The following is a 19,923-nucleotide window of genomic DNA, read 5'->3' as shown; positions in this document are numbered from 1 at the left end:
ACTTGCGCGCTGCAGCATGCCAAGGGAATGCCAGGAGTCCTGCTACCCACTTCCTTGATGGCAGACACGGTCACTCACGGCTTGTCCTGGGCTCCTGGCAGCTGCCTACTGAGACGCAGCCTTGAATGGGGCCACCTTATTGACCAACGTGGGCAGAGCTAGTGGCCTCAGGCCCAGTGGGGTCAGGAGGTCAGACAGGCTGTGTGAGGCAGCACGTAGGGCCCAGCCCCCTCCACCGCTGGTTTCCCAGACCTGACGCCCAGCTGCCCGGACAGGGGCCGTGCCCAGGAAGCAGGGGGTGGTTTCAGTTCTTGCTGGTGATATTAGAACGTACACCAAACATGGACCCCCATGAGAACCAGGGACCAGCCCCTATTCCATGTTCATGGCTCCCCCTACCCCCATTGTCCAGCGGTGGGTGCTTGCTGTCACAGGAATCCCCACGGGACCTGGAGAATTGACGGCCGGCTCATCACTTGAATCTCCTGTCCATCCTGTCCTTGCGTGCAGGGTGCAAAAGGAAAAAGTATTTGCCTCCAAAGCTAGCCGCAGTTCTGCGAGGCACCGAGTGAGCTCAGGTGCCTCCCCAGCGTGGCCTTGTCCTTGGCTTGAAAGCTGACCTCCGAGTCCTCCTTCCATCTCAGTCCTCTGGCCTCTGAGGTGTCACCTGCTGGCACTGCAGTGTCCGTGAGACTGGCGGGCGCTGCGGTGACAGCCCCGTGGCGGGGGTGGGGAGCGGTGGGGGGAGGCAGGCACAGGCCGTGGTGGTCAGGGCGGAGGCACCCGGTCACCTGTCCCCTCTCCTGCAGGCCTCCCCCGTGTACAGCTTCAGCTTCCCCCGGAGGAAATTGGAGTAGATGCGAAAGAGCTTGCACAAGGTGTCAGCAGCGACTGTGCGGAGAGGAGCTGCAGAGGAGGCGGCCTCTGGAGGGGAGACGGCTTCCTTCTGCCGGGGAGAGAACAGGGAGTCATGGCAGTCCAGCAGGGAAGCGGGCGTGGGGACAGAACGGGGTCCTTCGCATCTTTGTTTTAATTTATTTTATTTGAAAGGCAGAGTTACAGAGAGAGAGGGACACACACACACACGCAATCTTCCACCCTCTGGTTCACTCCCCAGATGGCCACAACAGCCAAGGCTGGGCCACTGGCACTCCATCCAGGTCTCCCACATTGGGTGCAGGGGCCCAAGCACTTGGGCCATCTTCTGCTGCCCTCCCAGGTGCATCGGCAGGGAGCTGGATCAGGAGCGGAGCAGCAGGGACTAGAGCCGGCGCCCATATGGGATGCCGGCATCCAAGGCAAAGGCTTACTTGACCTGCTGCGCTACAACGCCTCCCCCTGCCCCAATACCCTTGTCATCTTACAGGAAGCGCAGACAGAGTGCACCCGACTCACCTGGACTCCCAGTGCCCGGAGCAGGGAAGTGAGGCTGCGCAGGCCACTGACAGCCTTGTCCACGTGCACCTGCAGGGTCTCCGGCAGCTGGGAGGAGTTGGCCAGCAGGGCCTGGCTACGCAGCATGGCTTCCGACAGCAGAGCCAGGCCCTGCCAGACTTCTACAGCATGCCGCCCAGCCTGCAGGGAGCGTAGCCATGGAGTCAGCTGACCCAAGCCACCCCCTCTCTCCTCCCCCTCAGCAGCTCCCCCACCCAAGCAGAGCAAACAGAGGCTGTGCAACAAGGTCTGTTGAATGAATGAGTGATGTAGCCCTCATCTCTGCCACCCTGTCTCTCCATCATCCCTCAAGTGAGGGTCCCCCGGTGGAAGGGGAAGATGGGCTCACCTCCGACTTCTTCCAGTGGTGGAAGTTGACCTTGGTGTCCGGCACGGTGATGTTCTCCCCCAGGCTGCAGCCTTCGGCACAGCCCATCTGAAACACACAGCAGGGGTCAGGGCACCCTGGCGGGGGGGGGGGGGGGGGTGCTCTGGCTCTGCCCCTGCCCCATACTATCCAGGTATGCTTTGGGCACCGCCAACTTCATCATTGTTATGGGGGGTGGGAGAGAGGATTGGACTGACTGCCTGCCCCCACCCTGAACCAAATGCCCAAAGGATCCAGGTTCCTGGTGGGACCCCTGGGAGCCCCAGGAGCGCCCGGAGGGGAGGGGGACCTCACCGTGACATTCTCAGCCTCTTTGGCCTCCAGGATGTACCGCTCCAAGACTCGGCTGTCACAGATGAGGCGTGCCGGGGCGCCCAAGACCGGGAGGCCCAGAGCGAGGACGAGCAAGCACAGCAGGGCGAGAGGCAGCAGGGCAAGGCGTCCTGGAAGACAGCCGAGCGCGGGTGAGGCGGGGGGCTCGGCGCGGCGGGGGCGCGCGGCCCGCCCCGGCCCCCAGCCGGTCCCGGCCGCCCCCGACCTTGCGGGCGCCCAGGCGCTGCCTCCCTCGCCTTCATTCAATCCGGCCGCCGCCGGCGCCGCACACCCCACCCCCAGCTACCGGCATCCACTTCTCTCCGGCCAAACTTCAATCCCGGAGTGCAGAGGCGGCCCCGTCTCGCAGATCCCGGTGGTGGGCTCCAGGACCCAGGTATCCGCGTCTCAGCTTCTTCCCCACCCACAGAGCGGCGCCTGTCCGCCCCCCCAACCCCGAACCCCTAAACCTTGTGCCTATCCACGCGGACTCCCCAAGTCCGGCCGGCACGTGGAGGCTGCCCCACCCCCCTACTCTCCGGGGTCCTGGGCAAGTCGCAGGTCCTTGAACCCGGCCACCTCTTGGCCAGCAGCCCGGGCGGCAAATCCCTACTCAAACAGGGGCCCGGCCGGCGGCAGCTCCCGCAGCCCGCGACACTCACCGCGCGCCCCCATCTCCGCGCCTGGCCGGGACCCTCAGCGACCTGGGGCTCGTCCGGCGCTCTCGGCGGGAGCCCTCATCCCGAGACGCGGCCGGGCAGGACCAGCTGCACGGGCCCGAAGGAGGGGGTCACTGTCCGGGGGGCGCGGCGCAGCCACCGGCGGGGTTGGCCCGGGGACTCTGCGGCTGCGGCCGGTGGTCGGGGCTGTTATCTGCATGTGTGCGTGCGCCGGTGGGGGTGGGCGTGAGGCTGTGTGCGTGAGGGGTCGCCCGGGGTGGGGGTCAGCCGGGGTCGGAGCAGGGGGCAGGACGCCTGGGTCGGGGGCTCGGCGAGGCGGGAGCAGGGCCGCGCCGGCGCGCGTGCAGGGCAGGGTCCGCCCCGGCGCCTGGGCTCCGGGAGGGGAGAGCGCAACCGGTACGCAGCCGAGGGCCACGCGGAAAGCCGGGCCGGGACAGGAGTGCCCCCCCCCCTCCCCGGGACGGGGCTGCGGACCCAGACACCTGCCCCCGGGGGGCGTCCCAGTCTTGGCCAGGGGCTCCCAGCTACGGGTGGGTCCTCCAGAGGTGGCTGGCCCCCGGAAGCTTCTCGCAATCCCTGCAGGCTCTCTGGAACCCGACGGAGGCGAACCGAGCTAGGAGTTTGGAGTTATTCTCCCCCCAAATCCTCGCTTTCCGGGACCTCCCGGAAACCCAGAAAGGTGATTTCTAGGGCCCAGGGCACACGTGCAGGTTGACGTCTGTTTTTGTGACCTGTGATACGGGTTCACCTCCGCGGCAAAGTTGGTAAGAATCCTGGAATAGAGTGAGGGGAGTTGGGGTTCGTTTCTGAAACTTCAGAAAGCCGTTTCCTCTCACCTGTCTGCTAGGTGAGGTGAGAGAACCCGCCCTACCTCCCTCAGGGGTGATGGAAGATGGCTGAGTCCCAGAACACAGGTGACCACACGAGGCTAATTCCAAAAGATTATGGGAAAAGGAACTAAAGAGTATGTATTTGGGTACCCAAAAAAAAAAAATCCGAAATCCATGCATATGAGGGGCCAGGGTTGTGGCATGGCGGGTAAAGCTGTCGCCTGTAACACCGGCATCCAGGAATGCCTGTCCTTGAGGTGTCGATCAACAGGTGATGAGTGGACACGGCAGATGTGGTCTGCCTGCACCAAGGAACATGATGCAGCCACCGAAAATGAAACACCATGTAGCACCATGGTACCGGGAACATTGTGAAGTGGCATGAAGCTGACCCAGACAGGCACCCCTGTCACTCGTGTGGAAGCTGAAAACATCGGTCTCAGAAGAAAATGGAACAGTGGCCACGACGGGCTAGAAAGGGTGCTGGGAGGATGGACAGCAGGAGAGTCGGGGGCTAGGATAGGAGGGTGGGCTGCAGGACAAGCCCCAGTGTTCCGTGCTCCGTCGGGGGCTGGAGCTCACGTCAGTGTGTTGTACATTTTGTAGAGAACGAGAAGAGAGGAGTCTGAAGCTTCCCAACTCAGAGATGATAAATGTTTGGTTGAGGAGAGGGAAAGGCTAATGACCTTGATTTTCTCACCCTGCATTGTGTCCATTTTCCGAATGGTCACACTGTGTCCCATAAATATGTAGCATTACCATGCCTCTATTTTTTTTTTTTTTGATTTTTTTTTGACAGGCAGAGTTATACAGAGAGAGAGACACAGAGAGAAAGGTCTGCCTTTTCCGATGGTTCATCCCCCCAAATGGCCGCTACAGCCAGCGTACTGTGGCTGGCGCGTGCCAATCTGAAGCTAGGAGCCAGGTGCTTCCTCCTGGTCTCCCAGGTGGGTGCAGGGCACAAGCACTTGGGCCATCCTCCACTGCCCTCCTGGGCCACAGCAGAGAGCTGGACTGGAAGAGGAACAACCGGGACAGAATCTGGCACCCCAACCGGGACTAGAACCCCGGGTGCTGGTGCCGCAGGCGGAGGATTAGCCAAGTGAGCCACGGCGCTGGCCTCATTTATTTTTGAAAGACTGCCTTATTTACTTGCAAGGCAGAGTGACAAAGGGAGAGACAGAGAGATCTTTCATCTAAATGGCCTAACAGCTAGGGCTGAGCCAGGCCGAAGCCAGGATGCTGGAACTGCCTAGCTCTCCAAAGTGTGTCCTTGGGCCATCTTCCACTGCTTACCCAGGTGCGTTAGCAGGGAGCTGGATTGGAAGCTGAGCAGCCAGGACTTGGACTGGGCTCTGAGATGGATCCTGGAGTAGCAAGCAGAGGTTCAGGCTGATGTGCCAGTTTTGAAAACATCAGAAGAATGCCTGCCCTGGTGGAGCTGACATGGTCCTGGGGCTGCAAGCGAAATCTAGACTGAGGCTCCTGGGCCCAGTGCTGTGGTGTAGCGGGTAAAGCTGCTACCCAAAACACCAGCATCTCATTTGGGCACCGATTGGAGTCCTGGCTGCTCTACTTCCTTTTTTTTTATTTTATTTTATTTTTTTTAAGATTTATTTATATATTTGAAAGTCAGAGTTACACAGAGAGAGAGAGAGGTCTTCCATCCATTGATTCACTCCTCAGATGGCCGCAACGGAACTCTGCCGATCCGAAGCCAGGAGCCAGGAGCTTCTTCTGGGTCTCTCACATGGGTGCAGGGGCCCAAGGACTTGGGCTATCTTCTACTGCTATCCCAGGCCATAGCAGAGAGCTGGATCAGAAGAGGAGCAGCCGGGACTCGAACCGGCGCCCATATGGAATGCCAGCGCTTTAGGCCAGGGCTTTAACCTGCTGCTCCACAGCGCCAGCCCCTTCTCTACTTCCTGCTAATGAGCCTGGGAAGGCAGCAGAAATGGCCCAAGTACTTGGGCCCCTGCCACCCACGTGGGAAACCTGGATGGAGCTCCAGGCTCCTGGCTTCGGCCTGGCTCAGTGCTGGCTGTTGTGGCCATTTGGGGAATGAACCAGAGTGCAAGAGCGCTCTCTCTCTCTCTCTCTCTCTGTTTCTCCCTCTCTGTCCATAACAAATAAATAAATCTTAAAAAAAAAATACAAGACAGAAGCTCCCTCTTTTTTTAAGAGTCTTTTAGTAACAGTTGCACATAAACTTTTTTTTTTTTTTAAGATTTATTTGAAAGGCAGAGATACAGAGAGAGAGAGAGAGAGATCTTCCATTTGCTGGTTTACTCCCCAAGTGGCCACAACAGCCAGGGCTGGGCCAGGCAGAAGCTAGGAGTCAGGGGCTTCTTCTGGGTCTCCCACATGGGTGCAAGCACTTGGGCCATCTTCTACTGCTTTCCCAGGTGCATCAGCAGGGAGCTGGATTGGAAGTGGAGCAGCTGGGACTTGAACCGGCGCTCATGTGGGATGCTGCAGGCGGAGGCTAAACCTTCCCCAAGACAGAGGCTCTCAGGCAGCAATAAGGAATGAAGACGCCTAAGGGATTGCGGGTTTGGATGAGGCTGTCGGGGATGCCGGGGAGCCATAAGGGGTTGCGTGTATTGGGAGAAACTATGATTTAGAAAGGGCTTGGACAGATTGGGGGGGGGTGAGTTTCTGGAGGGGGAGGTCAGCTCACCTTGAACCTGCCCTGGGCCCTCCCTAAATCCGGGTTTCCAGTCACGGAGCCCAGTTCTGCTCCCTTCCCAGAGCCCAGCTGTGGGACATGCACACGCACACACGTCCACACACGTCGGCATGTGCACTCTGTCCCGACCCCCTCCCCAGGCCCTGGTCCCCCGGGGCCCCTGACTCCTGCGTCATTACTGCCCTGACCTGCTGGGCTGGACACCGCCTGGGGGAGGGGCGGGGCGTCTGTGGGACTGGCTCCTCCCCTCACAGCAGCTCGCTGGAGGGCACCCCCCCCCCACCGCCGCCGCCCCTGGCTGCCGCAGGCCATGATGCTTTGTGAGAGCTGTGACAGCCGCTTGGCAGAGAAGTCGGGTCAGAGGCTCTTGTTGCCCCCACCTACCCACTCCCGGAGCTGCACTGCTCCTGCTGGGGGCAAGGGCCAGTCTGGTGTTTGGGGTCGAGAAGAGTCCGTCCATCTGCTCTCCAGAGCAGGATGAAAACTACATGGGGCTACCTGGGGCTCCCCACCCACATCCTCCTGCTTGCATCCCTCTGCCTGGTGCTGACCCCATCAAACCATCCCTCGCACAGGCAGGAACCTGCAGGGGTCCCCATTGCCATAGGGCTCAGCCCCTCCCCGTGCAGCCGGGCACCTGACGTCCAGGCAGTCCTCCCACGTGGCTGGTGTCCACTCCCCCCTTCACAGGAGCTTGGACCTGGCTCACTCCGGGCCTTCCACCTGCATCGCCCTCCTGCATTAGCCCCCAGTTTCCCTTCTTAAAGATGAACCTATTTATTTGAAAGGCAGAGCGCAGAGAGAGGGAGAGACAGAGACAGAGAGAGATCTTCCATCTGCTGGTTCGCCCTCTAAATGTCTGCAACAGCCAGGGCTGGGCCAGGTCAAAGCCAGGAGCCAGGAGCTGCACATGGGTGGCAGGGGACCATCTCCTGCTCTCCCAGGCACATCAGCAGGGAGCTGGATGGGAAGTGGAACAGCCAGGACTCGAACCAGTGCTTATACGGGACGCTGGGTTGCAGGCGATAGCTTAACCTGCTGCGCCACAAGGCAGACCCATCCCCCTTTTTCTTAAAGCCCAAACCCAAGCATTTCCTCCTCCATGAAGCCTTCCCAGATCCTCCAGCAGGAAGTAACCTCCTTCTTCCTCACTGCCATAATTGACGTAGACACCTCAGGCCTCTCACTGCCAGGCCCACCATGTACAGCTGTCAAAGTTGAACACTGAACAACTCCAGGGGGCATTCATAGGGGGTCTGCCGGGAATGGCACCCTAGAGGCTGTGCAGAGCAGGTGCCTCGGTACTGAGAGGAGACAAGTGAGGATGGTGAAGGGGACGTCTCAGACACCGATGCCCGTGTGTGGTCATAAAACACGTGTGGATGGTATCGTGTGGTCCCTGTGGCGGCCAGGAAGCCACGCCTGCTCAGACCTGGGATCCTGGGGACTGGTGAGGCCTCCATCGGCTTCGTGATGGGGCAGGGGCTGGGAAGGGACAGCTGTGACGACGAGAGGCCAGCGGGGGTGGAGGCAGGCGCTGTCCCACAGATTCCTCCTGGCAGCCAATTCGGATCAGAAGTCCAAGGAGAACCAAATTTATAGCCCCCCAGAGCCGTCCCAGGCTCCCGGCTGCACGGAGCCCCAGCTGCCTGGAGTCAGACTCGGGAGCGGAGGCCTCCGGCTATCCTCCCTCCTCCCTTCCAAGCAGCGAGGTCAGCCCGTGGCCCAGAAGACCTTCTGTGCTGGGAAGTGAGGCGGCCGGGGTCCTGGGGTTGTGAGGCGGGGGTGGGAAACAAGAAAGACGCAAGAATGCTGGGAGAAAGGATTCCTGTCGGAGAACCAGAGCGAAGTCCTTCGCCAGGGTCAGCCTAGAGAAACTGAGGCCAAGGCGGTTACCTTGGTCACGGAGCAGCTGAGCCGAGCAGCCGTCCTGAGCCAGCAGCTCTGTGGCCCAGTGGCTGTAACGGGCTGTGTGGTACACGGAGCTTGGATCGGTGACCTGAGCTCTGTGTCGAGGTGCCACGCGCAACCCGTGGACACACAACTCTATCGCTGAGTCCAAATGATAGCAATCGTTTCCCGTGGCCGAAGTGGGATTATACAAGGGTACTTCACGATGTTCGTGGAAAGTGGAATTAAGAGAGAAATTTAGGGGTGAGCGCTGTGGCCTGGGGAAACCACATCTCATATTGCAGTGCCGGTTCGAGTGTCAGTTCCCTGCTAATGCACTGGGAAACCAGCAGGTGACGGCCCAAGCACTTGAGTTCCTGCCACACACGATGCAGCTCCTGGCTCCTGACTTTACCCTGGCCCAGTCCCAGCTGTTGTGGGCATTTTGGGGAGTAAGCCAGTAGATGGAAAATCTCTCTCTCTCTGCTCTGTCATTCTGCCTTTCAAATAAACAGATAAATAAATAAACAAAACTTTAAAAAACAAAAGGATTTGGTACAAACATTTTGAAATCCATGTTTTGATATGAGCCTGGTACCTTTACTTTTTTTTTTTTTTTTTTTAAGATTTATTTACTGGGGCCGGCGCTGTGGCGCAGTGGGAGAAAGCCCTGGCCTGAAGCGCCAGCATCCCAAATGGGCGCCAGTTCTAGTCCTAGCTGCTCCTCTTCTGCTCCAGCTCTCTGCTATGGCCTGGGAAAGCAGTAGAAGATGGCCCAAGTCCCTGGGCCCCTGCACCCACATGAGAGACCCGGAGGAAGCTCCTGGCTCCTGGCTTCGGATCGGCGCAGCTCCGGCCATTGTGGCCATCTGGGGAGTGAACCTGCAGATGGAAGACCTCTCTCTGTCTCTACCTCTCTGTCAGTAACTCTACCTCTCAAGTAAGTAAATAAATTTTTTTAAGATTTATTTATTTATTTATTTGAAAGAGTTAGAGAGAGAGGTAGAGATAGAGAGAGGTTTTCCATTGGTTGGTTCACTCCCCAAATGGCCACAACAGCTGGAGCTGGGCCAGACTGGAGCCAGGAACCAGGAGCTTCTTCCAGGTCTTCCATGTGGGTGCAGGGGCCCAAGCACTTGGGTCATCCTCTGCTGCCTTCCCAGGCCATAAGCAGAGAGCTGGATAGGAAGAGGAACAGCCAGGACTAGAATCAACACCCATATTGGATGCTGGTGCCAGAGGTGGAGGCTTAGGCCAATATACCACAGTGCTGGCCCTAGTACCTTTACTTTTTTTTTTTTTTTTTTTTTTTTGACAGGCAGAGTGGATAGTGAGAGAGGGAGACAGAGAGAAAGGTCTTCCTTTGCCATTGGTTCACCCTCCAATGGCCACCACAGCTGGCGTGCTGCGGCCGGCGCACCGCGCTGATCTGATGGCAGGAGCCAGGTGCTTCTCCTGGTCTCCCATGGGGTGCAGGGCCCAAGCACTTGGGCCATCCTCCACTGCCTTCCCGGGCCACAATAGAGAGCTGGCCTGGAAGAGGGGCAACCGGGAAAGAATCCAGCGCCCCGACCGGGACTTGAACCCGGTGTGCTGGCGCCGCTAGGTGGAGGATTAGCCTATTGAACCGCGGCACCAGCACCTTTACTTTTAATCCAGGATCTTGCTCCCTGCCTATGACCTGAGATAAGAATTTTTTTTTAAGATTTACTTTTGGGGGCTGGCACTGTGGCATAGTGGGTAAAGCTACTGCCTTCAGTGCTGGCATCCCATATGGGTGCCGGTTCAAATCCCGGTTGCTCTACTTCTGATCCAGCTCTCTGCTATGGCCTGGGAAAGCAGAAGATGGCCCAAGTCCTTGGGCCCCTGCACCCTTGTTGGAGACCTTGAGGGAGCTCCGAGCTCCTGGCTCCTGGCTTCGGATCAGTGCAACTCCAGCCATTGCCGCCATCTGGGGAGTGAACCAGTGGATGGAAGACCTCTCTCTCTCTCTCTCTCTCTCTCTCTCTCTCTGCCTCTCCTTCTCTCTGTGTGTAACTCTGACTTTCAAATAAATAAATAAATCTTTAAAAAAAAGATTTATGTTTGGGGCTGGCATTATGGCTTAGCAGGTAAAGCTGCTGCTTGTGATGCCAACATCTCATATGGGCACCAGGTCATGTCCCGGCTGCTCCACTTCCAATCCAGCTCCTTGCTATGGCCTGGGAAAAGCAGCAGAAGATGGCCCAAGTGCTTGGGGCCCTGAACCCATGTGGGAGACCTGGAGAAGGCTATTGGCTCCTGGTTTCAGCCTGGCCCAGCACTGGCCGTTGTGGCCACCTGGAGAGTGAACCAGCAGATGGAAGATCTCTCTCTCTCTCTCTCTCTCTGAACTCTTTCAAAATAAACAAATCTTTTTTTTTTTTTTTTTTTTTTTAAGAGAGAGAAAGAATCTTCCATTTCCTGGTTCACTCCCCCAGATGGCCACAATGGCCAGGACTGGGCCAGGCTGAAGCCAGGAGCCAGGAACTCCATCCAGGTCTCCCATGAGGTGGCAGGGGCCCAAGCACTTGAGCCATCCTCTGCTGCCTTTCCAGGCATTAGCAGAGAGCTGGGTCAGAAGTGGAGCGGCTGGGGCTCAAACTGGTGCTCATATGGGATGCTGGCGTCGCAGGCTGCGGCTTACTCTGCAGCACCACAACACCGGCTTCCACACGTGAGTGTGGGCCACCCTGCATGGAAAACACCCATCATGAGCGGGCCAGAGGGTTACTTAGAGAGAGAGAGAGAGAGAGAGAGAGAGAGAGAAGCCTGGATGCCTCCCCCTCCATGCTCAGCCTCTCGTGCTGCAGGGGTGGCGCCTACCTTGTATAAACAGGATGGGGTCTTAGCATATGTGAAGCCACCTGGGGTTTTTATGGTACCTCCTGGTGGGGTTTAACATCCATGAGGTCATCATGGTGTCTCCTCCTTCCACTGCCAGATGAGACACAGGTGTTCCCTGGGGAGATGGTCGTTTTAGACTGACAGGTAGAGATGACATCACCTTGCAGGGCTGCGAGGATTCCAGCTCACCCAGACCTAACGCCGCACCGGCTTCTCCAGAATCCACGTTTCCCGGGAACTCTCCGAAGACCCCTCGTACAACACTTGGCACGTGGTAGGCGACGACCACTACTGCTACCCCTGTCCTCTCGCTGTCTGCTTTCTTCTATCTGCCCTTTCTCTGGAGGCCTGGAGACGGCATTCTACACTGCTGTTGCTCAGCCTCCCCCAGCACCCTCCCTGCCCCTCTTGTGCCCTGGGGATGGATTTATGGCACTTTGTCTCTGGTATTGTCACGGTGCCCCCATGCCACCCACTGCAAAAAGTCATCAAGATAACGGGCTGGGCGGAGGTGTTTTCGGGGTCTCTGTGCTGGCTGCATTTAGGAGAAACTTGCCCTTGAACGTGGCTGAGCGAGAAGGCAACACTGCACTGTGACAGTCACTGTGGGGAGCAAACCGGACTAGACTAAGTTACTGGAATTAAGACTTATTCTATGCATCTGCTCTCCCACAATATGGCGCTGGGAGAGAAGTAAACAGCTTCCGCACAGCTGCCTCCAGTTCAACCAATAAACTGTAGGACTTGCTACTGATTGGAGGAGAGCAGCGTACTCGGCGTGTGGGCAGCCGAGTTGGGATTGGCAGAGGAGGACTATAAAGGAGGAGAGAGACGGCATGCACCAGGAACATCTAAGGGGAACACCTGTGCAGCCCCCGAGAAAGCCGGCCGGCGGTGTGCCGCTCCCCTGCGGAAGTGGGGAATGTGGCCGGGGGAACCGCCCTTCCACGGAGGTGGAAGGGACGGTAGCCAACCCGGGAAGAACCAGCAGCAAACCCGGGGAGGGCCGAGCAGACGAAAGAACAGCGCAGGGTCCTGTGTCGTTCCTCCACGAAGAGGGGGAGCGACATAATGGTGCCGTGACTCGGATATGAAGCCTAGGCAGGGCTTAGTGTCGTTCCTCCACGAAGAGGGGGAGCGACAGTCACCACTGGGGCTGGAGAAGAGCAGACAGACATCAAGGCAGTCTTTCTAAAATTTATTTTATGGGGCCGGCGCCGCAGCTCACTAGGCCAATCCTCCGCCTTGTGGCGCCAGCACACCGGGTTCTAGTCCCAGTCGGGGTGCCGGATTCTGTCCCGGTTGCCCCTCTTCCAGGCCAGCTCTCTACTGTGGCCAGGGAGTGCAGTGGAGGATGGCCCAAGTGCTTGGGCCCTGCACCCCATAGGAGACCAGGAAAAGCACCTGGCTCCTGCCATCGGATCAGCGCGGTGCGCCGGCTGCAGCGCACTGGCCACGGCGGCCATTGGAGGGTGAACCAATGGCAAAAGGAAGACCTTTTTCTCTGTCTCTTTCTCTCACTGTCCACTCTGCCTGTCAAAAAATAAAAATAAATAAAAAAAATTTATTTTATGGGGCTTGGTGCTGTGGCATAGCAGGCTAGGCCTCTGCCTGTGGTGCCAGCATCCCATATGGGCACTGGTTCTAGTCCCAGCTGCTCTACTTCCGATCCAGCTCTCTGCTATGGCCTGGGAAAGCAGTAGAAGATGGCCCAAGTCCTTGGGCCCCTGCATCCATGTGGGAGACCCAGATGAAGCTCCTGGCTCTTGGCTTCGGATCTGTACAGCTCTGGCCATTGCAGGATTTTGGGAAGCGAACCAGCAGATGGAAAATGGATCTCTCTCTCTCTCTCTCTGCATCTCTGCTTAGAAAGTCCTGACTTAAACAAAACAGGGAGGGTGTTGGGTGCAGCAGTTAAAATGCTGCTTGGGACGCCTGCAGCCCACACCAGAGTGTGGGTTTGAGTCCCACTTCCACTCCCAATTCAGCTTCCCACTAACGCACCTGGGAGACAGCACACAATGGCTCAAGTACTTGAGCTCCTGCCACCCCCGTGGGAGGCCCTGTTGGAATTCCTGGCTCCTGGCTTCCAACCGGCCCAGCCTCAGCTATTGTGGGCACTTTGGAAGTGAACCAGCAGGTGGAAGAGATATCTCCCTCGTGCTTGCTCTTGCTTTCAGATACATAAAAACTGAATAAACATTTTTTTAAAAAATCACTTCTTGATGTTATCACATCGTTTTATAACTCCACAATCACTTTGCCTAACAAAGCATTAATCAGAAACATTTATTATAGAAACATTTATTATAGAAACAGTTATTTATTATATAAACAGTAAACACTTAACTTCTTATTACAGAAATAATACATGCTCATCGAACAACTAGAAAACACTGCTCAACTCAACTGTGTAAATTACGTAGCACCCATCACGCCATCCGGAAGGTGGAGTTGCAAGTGGCCATTTTCCCAGAGTTCCCTTGTGGTGGGATGACCACTGCCTCATCCCCAAGACTCTATGAGGTTGGACGCTTACTGGTTGTCCAACTCCTCCAGAGGCTCAAGGGCTTATGGGACGTGGGACATGTTGCTCTACCCCCCCAACACCTGAGCAAGCCCCAGGAGCTCACCTGGGAGCAGACCCAGGTCCTCTCTGGAGGGTCATCAGCCCACTGTAGCCAGTTCTTGTGTCCCAAGGGCCGCGTCCCCACCCCCAGCTGTGAAGCAAGTGCTGTGGTTTGGATATGGTCTGGGTTTGTCCTCAGTGTGGTGATGTTAAGGTGGTGAGACCTTGAAGAGGTGTGGCCTAGTGGGAAGGCACGGGGACATCCCCCTTGGAAGGAACTGTGGGACCCTGGGTATTCCTTGTGTGGGGTAGTTATACTGGAGCAGGTGTTCAGTGGCTAACACACTGCACCCCATGTCAGAGTGCCTGGTTTCAATTCCCGGTCCTAAGTCCAGCTTCCTGCCGATGCAGACCCTAGGAGGGAGCAGTGATGGCTCGAGCAGTTAGGTTCCTGACACCCACATGGGAGACCTGGACGGAGCTCCCAGTTCCTGGCCCCAGCCCCAGCCCAGCTCTGACTGCTGCTGGCATTCGGGGAGTGAACCAGTGGGTGGGAGCCCCTGTGTCTCTCGCACATGAGTAAATCACAAGAATGACCCCCGACTCTCTGGCTCTTTGTCTCACCATGTGATCTTAGCACTGCTGGGCCGTCCGTCTGTCCTGGGGCCTTCACCAGAACCAAGCCCATGCTGGTGCCATGCCCTTGGACTTCTGGAACTGAGAGCTAAGTCAGCCTCTTCTCTGTGTAAAGTACCCACCCTCTGTTAGTGTAACCGAAAACTAACCGAAGCCACAAGTACCCCAGATTTGCGACTTACACACACACACGAATCCTTTCCTTCTCCCCATTCCCATTAAGGAGCCTAGAACGGGCCGTCCCCGCTAATGCACCTGGGAAGGCAGCGGACGATGCTCCAAGTGCTTGGGCCCCTGCCACCTCATGGGAGACCCGGATGGAGTTCCCGGCTCCAGCTCTGGCTGTTGCAGGCACTTGGGGCGTGAACCAGCAGGTGGAAGATCTGTCTCTCCCTCTCCCTGATGCTCTTCCTTTCAAATAAATAAATCTTTTTTTTTTTTTTTTTTTTGACAGGCAGAGTTAGACAGGGAGAGAGACAAAGAGAAAGGTCTTCCTTCCATTGGTTCACCCCCCAAATGGCCGCCACGGCTGACGCGCTACGCCCATCTGAAGCCAGGAGCCAGGTGCTTCCTCCTGGTCTCCCATGTGGGTGCAGGGGCCCAAGTACCTAGGCCATCCTCCACTGCACTCCTGGGCCACAGCAGAGAGCCAGACTGGAAGAGGAGCAACCGGGACAGAACTGGTGCCCTAACCGGGACTAGAACCCAGACTAGAACCCGGTGTGCCGGCACCGCAGGCTAAGGATTAGCCTAGTGAGCCGTGGCGCCGGCTTCTTTCTGACTTTATAAGGCGACTTTACAGTTTCCATTGCTCCCGGCGGGCCTGGTGCCTAACACAGACCCCTGCATGGAGCGAGATGGGTCACAGTCAGCCGCCTCTCTTCTCCATGACAAGCACCTGGATTTATTTTATTTATTTATTTATTTATGTATTTGACAGGCAGAGTGGACAGTGAGAGAGAGAGAGAGAGAGAAAGGTCTTCCTTTTGCCATTGGTTCACCCTCCAATATCCGCCGCGGCCGGCGTGCTGCGGCTGGCGCACTGCGCTGATCCGATGGCAGGAGCCAGGTGCTTCTCCTGGTCTCCCATGGGGTGCAGGGCCCAAGCACTTGGGCCATCCTCCACTGCACTCCCAGGCCACAGTAGAGAGCTGGCCTGGAAGAGGGGCAACCGGGACAGAATCCAGCGCCCTGACCAGGGCTAGAACCCGGTGTGCCGGCGCTGCAAGGCGGAAGATTAGCCTATTGAGCCGCGGCGGCCAGCACCTGGATTTCAATGCTGGCCTCTGGGGATGGTTCTGAAGCAGGAAGTCACTTCCTATTCATTGTGGGCTCTGCCCCTGTAGAGTGAGAAGGAGGGAGCCAAGGGGCCCAGCCTTTGCACACACCTCTGCCCCTCCTCCCATTTTCCCAGGCTGGGACGGACATCACCACGCAGAGCCAGGAGGCAGGTGCTTCTCTACGGAGGGGGACGCAGACGGAACTGGAGAGCCCTCAGGGTTCCTTCCCCGCCCCTCCCACCATGTGTGGGCCCCAGGGGATGAAGGGGCCGTGTCCACACCCCCGACCTGCTCCACACTCCCAGAGCAAGCCCCCAGACCCTCTCTGCCTCCAGTGGCGACATCTAGGGGCTGTTTCTGCGGAGCTGCCACGGAGGGAAGCCCTCCTGGCAAGCAGTGAGAAAACATGTACTAGAAACAACACATAAACAGTGTGGGAGCCAGAGCTGCCAAAACAAACCAAACAGCAGGGCTGCCTGCCACCGCCTGGCCTGGGCCCCGGCCAGGCACGCGGAAACCAAAATACATACGTGCAGGGAGACACACAGGCCGTCCGGCTTCCCGAAGCTTCCCGCCCCGCAGTGGGGGAAAGCAGGGTGAGGGAGCTGGCCGTCAAGGCCAATGGCACGGGGTGGCCAGATGGAGGTGGCAGCAGCCTCCTGCCTTGTTGGCATTCCCTCCATTGACCCCTTCGCCACACACACCCTCTCCTTTCTCTGCTCCGCAAACTCCTACTCACCCTTCAACACCCAGGTCAAAGGAGAAACTCCTCTGGACTCCAGCGGGAGGTGAGCCCTTTCGGCGTCCACATTTCTTTATCACAGGTCCTCTTGATAACAACGCAATCCATCTTACTCATCCACCCTCAGATGGCGAGCACCTTGAGAACAGGGTCTGTGCCACACACACACAAGCCTGGCTTTCATGCTTCCAAACCGACCTACTTCCACTCGGCCTAGGATTAAATCGTCACTGGCCCTTAGAGGCGTTGAAGTTCTGTGACCTCCAACAACAGCCGGAAGTCCAGCTTTCGTCCTATCTGGCCCATGTGTATAGTAGTCACCCCCTGGAGATGGTTTCTGGAAACTTCCCCATACCAAAATCCATGGGAGCTCAAGTCCCTTATGTAAGATGGCAAACTTGGGGTACAGCGGGTTCAGTCGCCACCTGTGACACCAGCATCCCTATCAGGGTGCTGGCTTGAGTCCCGGCTGCTCCTCTTCCAATCCAGCCTCACACACCTGGAAAAGCGGTGGACGATGACCCGAGTGCTTGTGCCCCTGCCACCCATGTGGGAGACCTGGATGGAGCCTGCCACTACTGGCTTCAGGCTGCCCCAGCCCTGGCTACTGCAGCCATTTGGAGAGTGAACCAGTAGATGGAAGATCTCTGTCTCTCCTTCTCTGCCTTCAAAATAATAAAATTATGCAGTATTTGCATAGATTCTACATACCTCCTCACCTACACTTTAGATCGCTACACTTCTTAAAATACCTAACACAATATAAATATTATAAGAGTTGCCATTTTGTTTAGGAAAGAACAAAAATTTCAAGTCTGCGCACGTTCAGGACACAGTGTTTTCAGGACAAATGTTTTCAGTCCGTGGTTGCCTGAATGCATGGATGTGGAACCCAATGCAGGGCTCACTGTCCACACATCCCTGACCGAAGCACCTTCCACAGAGCATTCCAGTGAAACGGCACTTAAAAAAAAAAAAAAAGGCAGTAGAAGATGACCCAAGTCCTAGGACCCCTGCACCCACGTGGGAGACCCAGAAGAAGCTCCTGGCTCCTGGCTTCGGATTGGCCCAGCTCCAGCTGTTGCAGCCATTTGGGGAGTGAACCAGCAGATGGAAGACCTCTCTCTCTCTCTGCCTCTGTAACTCTGCCTTTCAAATAAATAAATCCTTAAAAAAAAAAACTGGCTTTACCCAATATACTGATCTCAAGGGCCACACCAGGGTCACCACCCATCTTTACAAACACTGTTGTGGTAACCCTCATTTTTTAAAGATTTGATTATTAATTTGAAGGCAGAGTTTGTAGAGAGGGAGAAACAAAGACTCTCCCATCCGCTGATTCACTCCCCAGCTGGCCACAACAGCCGGAGCTGGGTTGCTCCAAGGCCAGGAGCCTCGTCTGGGTCTCCCACGAGGGCGCAGGGGCCCAAGCACTTCCGCTGCTTTCCCAGGCGCACCAGCGAGGAGCTAGAACGGAAGTGGAGCTACCGGGACAGGAACCAGCGCCCGCGTGGGGTGCCGGTGCTGCAGGCAGCCAGGGCACCAACCGCACCACAATACCGGCCTGAGGTGACTCTCATTTGGTAAATATAAAAAAACAGGCCATCTCACAAAGATCCAAACGAGTGTTTATTGTCTGTGAGCAGTTATGGGAGTGGGGGGGGCCTTCCTGTGTCACTGAAGCAGCCCGGCCAGAGCACCTGTGGGTCACCAGGCCACAGCCACCCGGGAGCCTCTTGCAAGGGTTCAGGTCCAGGAGCCCCCGGCCCACCCCGAGTTGGTCGGCTCCCTCCCATTCTTAAACCCCCGCCTTCCCCGAGCCTGGCACATCCCGATTGTCCAGCCGCCCCGCTGAGGTCACTTTCTCGAGAGCCTGGACAACTTGCTCCGGCTGCTGTCAGCGCGGGATCACCCGTGCAGGCAGGAACCGCACCCGGGTCCCCTTGGAAAGCCCCCTCCTTCCCCTACTGCAGCGGGGAAGAGGCCGGGCTGGGGGTGGCAGGGCCACTAGCACTTGCTGTCCCTACTGCATGGGACAGCAGCCACAGATGCCGGGAAGACCCACTGTGTGGGCCCAACAAGATAACAGGCCTTGTCCTCCGTGGCTCCGGCTGGAGGAGCCCCCATCTGGGCCCGGCTGTGCAGGGGGGCGGGAAAAGGGCGGCAGGGGTGGGACAAGGGACAGTCAATCAATCACTTGGGCGTGACCCTGAAGACTCGGATGTGGATGGCCGAGTTGTTGCGGATTCGAGTGAGCGGCTCCCGCGCGTCGGTCTCCGGCTCCAGCTCGTCCACCAGCTCCACGGTGGAGGTGTTGGCGGCCACCTGCAAGGACCCGAAGCTGCCGGCCTGCAGCTGCAGGGCGATGTTGATGGCGCGGTTGATGGCCAGGCCCAAGCCATGAATGTAGATCTCCGTGCACGCGTTCTGGCCCCGCGCGCCTCCGTCCAGCAGCTTCTGGCAGCGGGCCAGCTGCGCCTTAAAGTCCGTCTTCATGTTGACGTAAATGTCATTGGGCCTCCGGGGCAGGCGGTGGGGCAGCCGCTTGCGGAGGGTGTACTCCACCGGGTCCAGCTCCGCCTCCACGGGCCCGCGGGGCTCTCGGTTTTCCGCCATGCCGTGCGCCCTGGCACGGGAAAACGGACATCAGGAAGGGAGCGCGCTCGACGACCCCCGTCCCCTCCGCCCTCAGCCCCCCTTTTCCCCTCCCACGCGCCGTCCACCCCGCGCCGGGCCACTCGAGGGTGCCGCCCGCTACCCACCGGCCGCAGGGACGGGAGATGCACGGCGGCTGGCAACACGCTCACCCCCGCGGTCGCGCGCCCTGGCGACGAGGGCCTCCGGCGAAGGCTGCGCAGTGCGCACGCGCGCCGGTCGCGCGCGACCCGCGAATCACCTTCCCGGCCTCCGTTCTCCCCGCCCCTTTCCCGAGCGCTCTCGCGACGGCGCGACGCGTTTGGGTAACGCGAGGCTTCCGGGCGGGATCTACCACGTAGACGCCTCAGGGGCGGGGCCCGAGTCCAAGCTGGGGCGGAGCTCCCGAGAGGGCGGGGTCGGCTGCCTCCCGCCAAGTCCCAAGTTCTCGGCCCGCGGAGGGGTCTCCCGGGGGTGGGAGAAGCAAGTTGGCTGGGGGTCCTCTACGAGGGCTTCCGAAGCGAGCAGGGAGTAGGGTGAACTCAGAAGGCCTCGATGGCGAAGAGGCCTGGAGGCGAGTCAGGGACTCCCGCGTCCCCAGCAGTTCCTCCGGTCTGATGGGCAGCGCCGGCCTCCCGCCCAAGGCCGGACCGGGGACTGAGCGGCAAGGCCACCTCGCCGGAGGACGGGGCTCCGAGACCCCCGCCCCCTCCCGCAGGTCGCGCGATCCGGCCTCATCCCCAGACTCCGCCGGGGACCTCCCGACTGTCCCCGTGCGCGCTGACCACCCTACACCCCTCAGCTATCTCAGGCCGGCTGCAGCCGCTGCCCCCACGGGGTGGCAAGGATGTGCCGCCCCCTGGTGGGCAAGGAGTGGTGGCCACGCGCGGGGTTCCGGACTCCCCAGGGCGTGGGGAGGGGGCGCTCCAGCTTCTGGGCTGGACCCTCGGGCATGCCCTGCCTCAGTTTCCCCA

The 19,923-nt window shown here is 58.4% G+C and overlaps 2 protein-coding genes across 2 annotated transcripts; both read right to left on the bottom strand.

Annotated features, from left to right (window-relative positions):
• Positions 1 to 787: 787 nt before the first annotated feature.
• EPO (erythropoietin) lies at positions 788 to 2,809 on the bottom strand. Its single transcript, NM_001082090.1, is given in 5 exon segments — positions 788 to 946; positions 1,396 to 1,575; positions 1,784 to 1,870; positions 2,117 to 2,265; positions 2,797 to 2,809. Coding segments are annotated over 5 exon segments (588 nt in total).
• Positions 2,810 to 17,922: 15,113 nt separating this feature from the next.
• On the bottom strand, positions 17,923 to 19,233 carry POP7 (POP7 ribonuclease P/MRP subunit). The gene is made up of 2 exons (XM_008257990.5): positions 19,078 to 19,233; positions 17,923 to 18,941 (listed from the first exon to the last, which is right to left on the bottom strand). The coding sequence occupies exon 2, from the start codon at positions 18,929 to 18,931 to the stop codon at positions 18,509 to 18,511; it is 423 nt and encodes a 140-aa protein (XP_008256212.1). The 5' UTR covers positions 18,932 to 18,941; positions 19,078 to 19,233; the 3' UTR covers positions 17,923 to 18,508.
• Between the last annotated feature and the right edge of the window lie 690 nt (positions 19,234 to 19,923).

This window comes from Oryctolagus cuniculus, chromosome 19, assembly GCF_051225735.1.
Source record: "Oryctolagus cuniculus isolate XC-2025 breed Fujian yellow rabbit chromosome 19, ASM5122573v1, whole genome shotgun sequence".
Taxonomy (NCBI): domain Eukaryota; kingdom Metazoa; phylum Chordata; class Mammalia; order Lagomorpha; family Leporidae; genus Oryctolagus; species Oryctolagus cuniculus.
This window is presented reverse-complemented; position numbering and strand designations above follow the sequence as displayed.